Source organism: Ammospiza nelsoni, chromosome 5 (genome assembly GCF_027579445.1).
Source record: "Ammospiza nelsoni isolate bAmmNel1 chromosome 5, bAmmNel1.pri, whole genome shotgun sequence".
In the NCBI taxonomy this organism is placed as follows: domain Eukaryota; kingdom Metazoa; phylum Chordata; class Aves; order Passeriformes; family Passerellidae; genus Ammospiza; species Ammospiza nelsoni.
This window is the reverse complement of record NC_080637.1, coordinates 48,248,791-48,260,814: the sequence shown is the minus strand read 5'-3', so window position 1 is coordinate 48,260,814 and position 12,024 is coordinate 48,248,791. Positions and strand designations below refer to the sequence as shown.

Sequence of the window (12,024 nt, the reverse complement as noted above, 5' to 3'; positions counted from 1 at the left end):
TCTGAAACCAAAGCTTCACTGGTGGAGGGGGAAAATTAAAGGGAATGGGAAAAATGTTAAAAAAACCCCATGGGCCAGCAGTGAGGTTTACATTTACACCCATTTGAACAACTCAACTGTTCAGAATTTTCTTGAATGAAATTTATGGAGGATATTCACTGAAATTTTCCCATTCCTACAAAACTTAAATGGCAGTTCAGCTATGTTCAGTTACTTGCAATACACACACATTTAATTTCAGTCATCCTAAGCACAAAGTAAATTAAAGATAATCAAATTAATTACTCCTGGGCTGTAGCTTCCACTATACTTAAAAAAACAAAACAAGAAAATAAGGTTAGTAGCTTTTAAACATGTGATATTTTTACTTGTGCACTTTGGAAGTTCCATTTATGAAATGGCTGCTTCAAAACCTCAGCTAAAATGCACCAAAAATAATTACTGTTCTCAAGACAGAGAGTACAAGCAACAAAGCAGATAAAAATCATGCAGCTGAACATGCAATCATAAGAAAAGAAAAACCCAGGAACTGTTCTGTGCCTGCTTGTAACCGAACATTTTCTCTGGTGATAACTATTTCACACCTGAAAAACACTATTTCACAAATAAGAAAAACTGGTTTGGAAAAGATCATTCCTCTTACTAACCCATCTCGGCTTTTGTAGAATACTGCTCGTTTCAATATAGGCTATAAAATGAGTTCTCTGTTTAGTTAAACCACATTCAGATCTGACACATGCAGAGATGTGAAGAAGCAAAGTAATTACAAAGCTTTTCCCATCAAAAACTGGAAGGGATAAAAAAACCCCCAACTTTAATGAATGGTTCAGCAATACAACCCTGTCTGTGCATGAATCTTAAATTTAATTCTAAGATTCCATTTATCCTGAAAAGACTGTTTTACATAACAGACTTAACTGTAGCCCCACTTATGTGCACATTTTGTGGTTTAAAAGAACAATTTTAGTTCTTATGCTTTAGTTTTTAGTTTCTTTCTTAGTGCAAGCCAACAGCTTGTGAAAGCACTATTCTGGCTTCAAAACACTTGGATCACTTGCCAGGATCACAGTCCAAGTGTGCCAGGCTGAGTTTCTGTTCTTGGGCCTTTGCAAAGCAAAGAACTGGAAATGCAACACAAGAGTATTAGTTTGTATAATGAAAAAATAATAATTTGTTGTTATTAATATATTCTTAATCAAGATCAATAGTTTAAGCCTCATTCTCTCAAGACAAGATTGACTACTCAGAGCACAGAAAACATATGTTCAGCCAATGCATGAGAACACAGATGCAAAAGGAGTCAGCAAAGCATCACTTGACAGCTTTACTATGGGATGAATACAAAGCAATAGTAGCTGACTTGGAAGTAACTGTACCTTCACCTCAGAACTAGGAACATTAGTGAGTGCAATGTGAGCGGACAACAGGGGAAAAGGAGAAGCCAGAAATATCTGAAAGGATTTTGGAAGAAAGCCTAGAGGAGGTAAAATACAATTGTAATGAAAAACCTTCAAGGAGGGATTTTTCTTTATTGCCTTTTTGTTCTACTTCTAAGGTTATATTTGCAGTAATTCTTTTTTATATGACTTTTTATATTCAGTCTTATTCTTTCCTGAGAGGTCACAGAATGGCTTAGATTGGAAGGGACCTTAAAGATTTCTAATTCCAATCTCCCTGCTGTAGCCATGGACATCTTCCACTAGACCTTAAAGATTTCTAATTCCAACCCCTGCTGTAGCCATAAACACCTTGCTCAAGGCTTTGTTCAGCTTGGCTTTGAACATTTCCAGGGACAGAACTTCTCTGGGCAACCCTTCACCACCTTCACAGTAAAGAATTTCTTCCTTGTATCTAATCTAAACCTACTCTCTTTCATTCATTTCATAAAAGCCATTCCTCCTTTCTTCTATCACTAGATGCTTGTGTTAATGGTCCTTGTTCAGCTCTTTTAAGTCCTGTCTAGGTACTAGAAAGCCTCAATGAGGTCTCCCTGAACCCTTTTGTTCTCCAAGCTGAAAAATCCAATTCTCTAGGAAAGGTGCTCCATTCCTCTCATCATTTTGGTGGTCTACTCTGGACTCACCCCAGCAGGTCCATGTCCTTCCTGTGCTGGGGACCCCAGAGCTGGATGCAGCACTGCAGGTGGGGTCTCACCAGTGCAGAGCAAAGGGGCAGAATCCCCTCCTTCATCCTGCTGCCCACACTCCTTTGGATGCAGCCCAGGATACAACTGGCTTTCTGTGCTGTGAGTGCCATTGCTGGGTTGTGTCCAGCCTCTTGTCCACCTGCACTCCCAAATCCTTCTTGGCAAGGCTGCCCTTGATTCCTTCATCCCCCAGCTGGTGTTGATACCAGGGGTTGCCCTAACCCAGGTGCAGCACCTTGCACTTGGTTGTGCTGAACTTCTTGAGGTTCTCACAGATCGACCTCTCAAGCCTGTCCAGATCCCTATGGCTGGCATCCCATCCTTCAGTTGAGTGAAGAGCACTACTCAGCTTGGTGTTATTTGCAAACCTGCTGAAGGTGTACTTGATCCTGTCATCTGTGTCATTAATGAAGACATTAAATAACTCTGGTGTCAACGCAGACCCCTGAGGGACACCACTGGTCACTGATGCCCACTGGGACTCTGAGCTGTTGATCACTACCCTCTGGATCTGACTGTCTGACCAATTCCTAACCCACCTAACAGCCTACCCACCAAATCCATATCTATACAATTGTGAGAGAAGAATGTTGTGAAGAATTGTGTCAAAAGCTTTACAGAAGTCCAGATAAATGACATCAATAGCCCTTCCCTTGCCCACTGATGGAGTCACTCCATCATAGAAAGCCACTAAGTTGGTCAGGCAGAACTTGCCCTTGGTGAAGCTGTGCTGGCAGTCCTTAATGACCTCCCCATCCCCTCTATTCCACGAAGTTTGAATTAAACAACAACAAGCTAAGAGATCAATTCATGTCTATTATAAAATAAAGATAAAACCTTGCTCCACAAGAGATTGTGGACTATGCATCTGTATGAATACATTAATTGCCTCATGGCTTTTAATGATTGTTTCCTAAATTTTAAGTATCCTGATAATTTTTCCTCATTAATGGAATGATGGTTAACAACAATTTCCTTAAGCAACAATAGTATATAAAAAGAAAGAACTTGATTTGATTTCAAGATATTTACATGTTTGTGTGGAAAATCTATTCCAGAAAGCTAGCTGATATTTATACTTCCTTTCACACAGATATTCTGTCACTGTAGAAATATAGAACTATAGCTAAAACTAAATTAGTTCTCCTGAATTTGTTTTAGCAGTATGCTACTTTCATGGGTTTAGCATAACTGCAGCAATAAACTACACAAGAATTCAGGCAAAATAATCCCAAAATAGCAATGGTAAAGAGTCTAATATTAACACTACCTATCATTTTTTCAGTGATATTCAAGGCAATATTAGATAAATGGTGTTTTTCTAAAGACTTTTCCTCTTCAAAGAAATTTTTTTTATTTTTCTTCAAGGTTTTTGCACAACTGTGGAAGAGAGCACAAGACAATACAGCCTCAGCTGTCAACACTATATTGCAAACAGCCACCAGTGATGCAATCCCAAATTGTTAAAAAAACCTAAAAGAGGATCTGACTTAAAACTAAAAAGGTTTAAACTCAATATAAGAAAGATTGAAAGGGGAATACACCACACTTACAAGCTTACAAGTGGAGAAAGGACAAGTATTACAAATCCTCAACTGTGACTGCTTCCCCACCAAGCTTAAGTAGCCAGAAATCACCAGGATTGCAGTACTCACAACAAAGGTCTGGCACCTCATTGTAAGAACTGGCATGCTGTCCTTCTTAAACAATTATGTAAAATCAAGAATTGATCAGGAACTGAACTAATGTGACCACTCCATTATTTTCTGTTCCCTCCCTCAGTTCTTGCTTTCTTAATGGTCCCACCCTTGCCTCCAGCACCCAAGTACCACTAACTGCACCCCTTGCTCTGCCACTCACCATATTACTACTAATTAATCTGAAGGGGCATGACAAACATCAACCTTCCCTCTCCTCCAGCTCACAGTTAATAAATGTGCATGCCAGCTGTGTATATGTCATCTCTAGAATGGATTGCTGTAACTCACAAGATGTGAAGCTGATGACAATGGCTCCAACTGGTACAGGATGCAGCTGCTTGCTTCCCCCATGCTTTAGGTCACAGTGACACCTCAAAGCTCTATTGCCCATTTACTTTTAGATTCACTTCAAGTTCTAGGTTGCAATCTCCAAAGCTCAAATTTTGGTACATTAAAGATTAAATTATTTGTGAATATTAGAAATTTACACACCTCTGGAACAATGCAAATCACAAAGCTCTGCATGAGGTTTTTTTACAATTGAAAATAAAAAACCCATTTCTAGTTGTGGGATTCAAGCTCAGCATGATCTTTTTGAGGATTTTAAAGCGATATGAGAACCTAATTATTTTTTAAAAATGCTCCAAAGCTATCCTTTTGGAAGACATTCTTTCACAGCAGAAGAAAGTACACTACTATTTTCTTCCTACTCTATTTTGCAGTCCAAGACAAGAAGACTAATGAAAGAACAGAGAAAACCTATCCTTCAATAAGAGTTTTATCCTAAGAAGGCAGGTCAGAAGTTGAGTGAGATATCACTACTACTAATTTTACTTAAAAAGCACGGAGAGAGTATGGTTATAGAAAGCAATCTAAATCACTAAAATACATAAAAAGTGATGGGCAACAAAATTAAACTACAGAAACATTTTTAGGCAGTAAAAATTGCCCTGGAATCTAATTTTCATTCCTCCTCTTTAAAGGAACCCATGCATGTTCAGATTTAAGTAGAATTATAATAATGTGACTATTGAACTCTATACCTGGAAGAACCAGATACCTAACATCAGACTTACAAGGCAACAAGATCACCTGCTAAGTCACTCAAAATACATAAACAGAGCTCTTGTCTTCATCAGGGAGAATGCTTAGTTCTCTCAGATGCTTATTTTTTTATGATTTCATGATTTAATTTGCTTCATCTGCACTGGCTCAGGGACACAGAATCAGTCAAAAGAAAAGTAATATTTTGTTGCTGGTTGGCATATGCTGGGTTTTGCATTTAGAAATTAATAAGAGAAATTATTTTCCAGATGCTTCTTTTAGTTCCAGCTGCTCCACACCCCCAAGGTATTTTTCGGAAGGAAACTGCATCATAATTCTCCCGTTAAAAGAAAGTTAAAATTAAGCAACCCCCAAACAAAACCCCAAACCCAAAAAACTTTGCTCTCAAGTATCCTTTATTGCATCCTTTTCTAGAAATTACTTTAAGTGTTCAAACCAATAAGCAGTCTTTTCCAACAGAGCACCACATCTCACCTTTCAAGGCTGCTTGTTCTGCTTGCGTGTACATCCCCAGAAAGAAGTAGGTACAGGCAAGGTTCACCCAAACCTCTGGTTTGCAAGCTGCTTGCTTGGTTAAAGCCTCATATTCCTGTAACAGAAGAGAGGGTTGATTTTTAAAAAATGTGTAATAGCGCATACTTGTATTAAATATAATTCTTTCTTCCACAGTTTTACAATGTATCATTAAATTACCGACATCAAACAATTTATTCTGAAGTTCACTGCAGTCCTAACTACAAAACTGTTATTTTAAGCTATGTCCCTACTTTTTTGTTTACAACAATATAACGGACCACAGGGAAAAGCAGTGCCATAAATCATCACATATAAGGAGGATTTCTGTCAATATTGAAGTTACAGAGATATAAAACATATTTATATTGTAAATATATTATAATAAAAATATTATTTACATATATAAGCCCCAATATAAGTAAGCTATAAAAGCATCAATATAATCAACTTCTGTTGCTTTCCTAAGTTCTCCTCCAGTCAAAGCCTGGGAGCTATAACCACCAGGGAAATCTCTTTGAGAATACTTACTGAAGCAAGTGTTAAGTGTGTTTTTGTAAACCTGTAGGTAGTGTCTTAGTGTATATTAAACCTGTGGAAGTGTGTGTTAAGTCTGAGATTATGTAATATAATAACATCAAGTGCAGGAAGAAAAATTTTTTTGTACAACTAATAACTAAAATAAGTATTTTAAATTATATTTAATTTTATCACATCCTTTTTTTAGTTCCTATTTTTGTCTATGTTTTATAATTACATATTAGTACAGTGGTACATGTATATAATTTATAAATATATAGATGTGTGTATATACATTGGGGATGTGTACTCAAAAATTTTTTACTAATTGGGGTACAGCAAAATTGCTTGGAGACCACTGCATTAAAATGCAAGCCTAAAAATTGGTATTAGGCAAATTCAAGATCTCCTTATAGATGAAGATTAGTAATTTGTAGTAAATATTAATAACCTGTTCCTAACTTTACCATTTCCCATTTTAAGATCTATAGTCAACAGCTATAGAAAGGCTCTTGATAGCATATTCTGATATTTCTTACACATCCACATTGACTACACATCCTTTAATTCTGCCACACAAACTTCTTCATTTCTTGTTATTTGTGAAACAGCAAAACTTAACAGATCAATCTTTCAATCTACTTCTTTAAAAAAAAAACAACTTGGCAGCCACTAAACAATTATACTCCTGAAGATAAGCTTATCTTTTCTCAGAGTAACAACAGGTACTAAAAACAGAGGCATGGAGCTCTCTAAATGCCATTTTTTCCTGTGTCACAGTTCTGACAGATTCCTAGGAAGGACCATCCCAATGGAAGTGCCTGCTGCTGGTGCTCCTACTCTTCATCCAGCCATGGAGGCATGAAGCATAAGGCAAAGCAGGCAGGGTCATGCAAGGTCCTCATCAGACCTGCTGAAGGAATGTCATCCATGCACTCCAGATCACTGCAAGCCACTCATCCCTCCCAGCAAAACAGAGTCTTGACTCTGTACTTGTTCCCCAAATATGAACTGGAAGCACCCTCTGCCTAGGGAGAGTTTAGCAGATTGAGCCTCTGTGGGTGGGAGACTTCTTACCTCTGGGGAAAAGGACAGAGATATATATACATAATGAGATAAAATAAGCCATGCCCAAAGGACAGAAAATCCCAAGAACACAAACATGCTGATAACAATAAAGTTTAGAGCTTGTAAGCATAAAGAATTAATTTTTCTTTGTTGCCAAATAAAAGTAAACTGCACTCTGAAACAGAGAAGAAACTTGTAAGGAGCACCTTAAAAGCCAGCTCAGTCTTGCTAGTATTTCAGGGACTAGCTGTCCAACAATATTTACAATAAATAAATATAAATATCATAAACATCATCATAATAATGATTAATATTTTTTAAAATAAAACATTTGCATAGAGGCCAACCTTTCCTACTGAGGCCAGTTTAATCTTGATGTAGGCCTGTCAAGGAGCTCTGAGATATAGGCCACTGCTGTTTAGTGGGACCATCTGGAATCTTTCAAAATTCATTCAGATTAAATGCACCCAAAGGTCTCTCCTGTCTAGGGCTTCAGGCAGATTAATTAGAAAAGACAAAGTGCACAAACACAAGTCATGTTATGGCCCGGCCCTTCAAAGTAAGCAATATATAAAGAGTGTTCTAGCAGTACCAATGTGAATCAATGGAAACATTAAATAAAAATTAGGACTATCAGTGCTCCTTACCCTGTAGTTCTGGACCATGTGTCTGGACTATGTGTTGTTGCCCTCTCCTCACTGAAAGCCATTCAACATCAGTCTCTCAAAGACTACTTCACAAGAACTTTCCCCCCTCCTTTCTCAATAAACCAACAAACCCAAACAAACTAAATACTCTCAAACCTGTCCTAAGAGTCAACCAGTGGCATGCTTTTGCCATCCAGCAGCATTAACAACTCCTAGCTATTTCACTGTCCTCCTCCTCATACCTCGATCACTAGACACGTGCAGTTTTCCTCAAAAGCAGGCTGCCAGGTCAATTGTCCACAACTATGGACATGTACTGACCATGTGGAGGGCCAGCTTAATGCCCTTATTACATGTCTGATTCTTCAAGCCCATAAACACAGATGCTGAAGAGCCAATAAACAAGCCAACATATATGGCTGCTGGACATGTGCTCAAAGAGATACTTATTGTAACCTGGCTACAGACATCATAGAGACGCCTAGAGAACTCCCAGAGCTCAAAAATCCAGTTCTTACTTTGTCTTCAGCTATCAGGAACTGGAGTGTACCTGTATTCTCACACTTCTCACAGAATTACTCAAGCATGAGCAGATACTGCCCATGGATGAACAATTACACTGGTATAGCCCTGGTCCTTCCATGACTTACAATTCGACTAAAATTATCCTGAGCCAAGCTGGCGGGAGGTCCTGATCAGTGAAGTGGTGGAATTGCTCCTATTTCTCTGCCAGGTGGCAGAAGATTGGAGAGACTGTTGCTGGCTGGTTGTAGGATTTTGACAGAAACAATGCATTGAAGGCTCTGGCCCAGGGATAATACTTTGCTCTCATGTGTGCAGTTGATGAACCAAAATGGCATTAGCATGTCCAGCAGCTGCACCATGTGTGCCCAGAAGCAGAGGGTACAGGCTACAAGTGTGAAACTTGTTCTTGAATCCAACCAAGAAAAGCACCTGCCTATGCCAATTTGTCTCATAGATTTTTTAAAATATACATATAGATATAGATCTATATATCTATAGATATAGATCTAGATCTATAAATTTTAAAATATCTGTACGTAGATACAGATATTTTAAAATGTAACAAACCATCACTTTCTTAAGGCCCCAGCTGATTCAATTTATAAGACCAGGCAACTCAGAAACAGAATAATTGGCCTGATGCTCTAGTTCTGGTACTTGGATGACACTGGGAAATTTTTCAGAAGATTTAAGATTAGAGCCATGAACAAGTGGCAGCTGCTGCAGAAAGACAGATGAGTTTTTTCTGCATTTTTTTCCTATTATGGACACTAGATGTGGAAGATTCCAAAAAATAATTAGATGTCACCACATACTAGGAAAGCTCTGGTTGCCATATGACGCCAGGAAGACACAAGCTACTCAGAAAAAATAAGTTTGTCCATGAAGGAAGCTAGTCAGTCCCTCAGGAAGAACTGCACCATCACTGCTGAAGAGTCATCCCATTGCAATAGCACTTGTAAACTGGGGTACAGCAGGAGGGATGATCCCACCAGACCAGTGGCAGTGGCATAACCTTTGAGAAAGGCATCTGCTGTTAAGAAGGGGAAAGTATGACCCCAGTGAGGCTGAGGTTAGTGCCCTACCTAGAGGACATTTGACTGTTGTTGGTGTGCCTGTGATAAGAGAATGTGAATTCTCTCACATGAATGTGACAGAGATTTCGCTGTCATTCTCTCTGAAGATATTCCTGGAGCTGGAATGGACATCTGTGTGTTTTTCACTTATTCCCTGTTTCTCCTGGTGGTGCATGATGGCCACCTCATCACAACTCCCAGGCTTCTCCAAAAGTTGCTATGCAACCAACACGCCTGGCTCACTATGAACATATCATCATTAATAAAAGCATGGAAAAGTGTGATTTCTGAAGACCCTCATCAGGTACATGGACCATGAACTGTTATATGGTGACACACACTATGTGTTGTCATTTGCAGGAACACATAGCAGGGTGAATCATTTAGGTTATATGCAATGTCATTCTGGATAATTCAGCAGAATCTTTGACCCAGAGTATTTTATCTACAGTGCTTTTGGCACTCCCCAAAGAGTGCTCCAAGATCTCAAGGATATAGATTATCAAGGAATTTGTCCTTGAGAATACAGCAACAACACCTCTGGAACACAGCAGATGAGATAGCAGCATTTTACAATTCAACGTGGATTTTGATAACTAAAAGGCAGTTCAGCCTCCACGGTGGAATGAGACCTACAGTCTTAGAAATTAAAACTAGAGTGTTCTATCCCCAGAGAAACTATGTTGAGATGCACAGGCTCATTTCCCACATGTCACCACAAAATTACAAAGCTATCAGGACTTATAACTGTGCAAAAAAAACAGCATTAAATCCGGGAAGACAAGCCCTGTGATCTCTCACTTAAAACATACACAATCAATCAAACTACAAATCGCTCATACAAACCTTTTATTGTCCCTTTTTGGGCAGATTACCAGGAAAAAGAAGGCTATGTTGCAGTGTTTAAAAGCCTGAATCAAGAGCATCACCTAGTGGTGAATCAAACACCACATGCAAAAACTAATTAGGAAAATCCAAAAGAAAGCAGTCACCTTTTCCTTGAAGGAAACATGTAAAATCTACTCTGGCTATAAAAGCATCTACTGGGTATTTATCAACCAGAATTTATTTCAAATTTATTTTCAAACTGTTTCTTATTTCAAAGAAATTGCAAGTCATTTTTCATCTGTATATGAACATTTTTCTTTTTTTTAAACTTGCACAGCCTATTAACACCCAATACCTGGATGTAAATAAACTACAGCTACTGATTGTTGTATTCATAATATCTAAATCCCACAAGTCTAAACATGAATATTAATTTACTGTGATATCCTGCACTACTTCTATACTGTTTACTATCCATTTGATTCACTGAGCATTTCTAATAACTCTAACAGATGTTTCAATTTTTAAAGGGCAGAGTGCCTTGTGCCTTTCTTACTTAGAAGCTTTAGAGTTTTCACCTCATGTATGCATCTTGTGCATGTGACCATTTATCAAAGAAAATATCATCATTGTTCTATAATCTATTTATTTTCTTTTGTTAATACTTTAAATTAACATCTGTTTTTAATATTGATTCTAGGGAAAGCAAGTTCAAAGACTGCAAAACCAGCTATACTTGAGTTACACTTCACAGCGAGGGGACACAACAGAACTGTAAGAGGCAAACATATTTGAACAATTACCATATATTTTAGTGACTTAAAGCTTTTAGAAAAAAAGACCACCTCATTTAATTAAATTACCTAATACAAGAAAATGCAAAGAAAACCAATAAAGTACATTAAATAGTCAGGAGCATCAACCTCTAAAGAAAGAATTTTTTCATACCTGTCACAGATAAGCTACACAATGAAGACAAAAATATTATTAAACCTGAAAAATGAAACTGTGGAAACCTAGCTGCAAAAAAGGAATGATGGATTTAGGACCTGAACAATGACATTCAACAGAACAAATTAAGCTACCAACCCTAGTATGAAATAAGTCAGTACATAATATTTAACAAGTTCTATTTTCATAGGCAAAATACCATTTTTCCCCCAATCCAAACTGCTTCCCAGAGCATCTGCCTTATTACCGTACATTTGTACCTTAACTGGCCAGCAGGGCTGTTCCCTACTACAGACCATCTTCCTCCTGCTGCCATTATTTTATCACAGCATCCCAGTTTCTAACCTCGGGAAGCAGGATTTCCCCACCTTACCTCCAGAGCTCTCTTGTAGTCACCCAAATGAAACGCACAGTATCCAATCCAAAGGCTGCCATCCTCCTCCTCCTCCTCCGCCACGTGCTGCTTAAACTTTGCAGAGAATAAAGAATATAAGAATTTTGTCAGCTGCCAGAGTTTCTAAAGCCCCACAGATAACCAAAGCAATACTAGGCTATCATATATCACGGACAGTTTGACAGCTGTGGATGCTGCTGGGATGGAGCTGCTTTCACACTTCCAAGGGCAGCAGCAGGCAGCCCTCACAGGCCAAACCCGGCTCTGTGAAGCGGGGAGCAACAGATGCCGCTGCAGGGCCCCAAGGGGGCGAGAGGGTCCCAAGGCAGGGGAAGGGATAGTAAAGTGTGCCCTAAGGGCACAGCGTCGATACCGCTCTCCCGAGGAGAGCCCGTCACCTCCAGCAAGGCGATCGCGCCGGTGAAGTCCCTCTGAGCCAAGAGTTCTTCCAACTGCGGCACCTCCTTCCCTTTCTTCCTCCGCCTGTCTCCCGGCGGCGGGGTACCCCCCACGGCCGGCTTGGCCCGAGAGAGCATCTGGGCAGAGAGCAAGGAGGAGCCGGCTCAGAGCGGGCTCTCCCTCGGCGGTGCCT

The 12,024-nt window shown here is 39.1% G+C and overlaps 1 protein-coding gene across 2 annotated transcripts in view; it reads right to left on the bottom strand.

The window, feature by feature from the left end:
- IFT56 (intraflagellar transport 56) overlaps nt 1-12,024 on the bottom strand; it is a 56,944-nt gene that overhangs the window by 44,307 nt on the left and 613 nt on the right. For both annotated transcript variants that reach the window (XM_059472044.1, XM_059472043.1), the window contains exons 2-4: nt 11,831-11,968; nt 11,412-11,507; nt 5,386-5,500 (exon numbers count right to left, since the gene is read on the bottom strand). In XM_059472044.1, the coding sequence (XP_059328027.1) occupies nt 5,386-5,500; nt 11,412-11,507; nt 11,831-11,968 (349 nt within the window). The remainder of the gene's footprint in view (nt 1-5,385; nt 5,501-11,411; nt 11,508-11,830; nt 11,969-12,024) is intronic.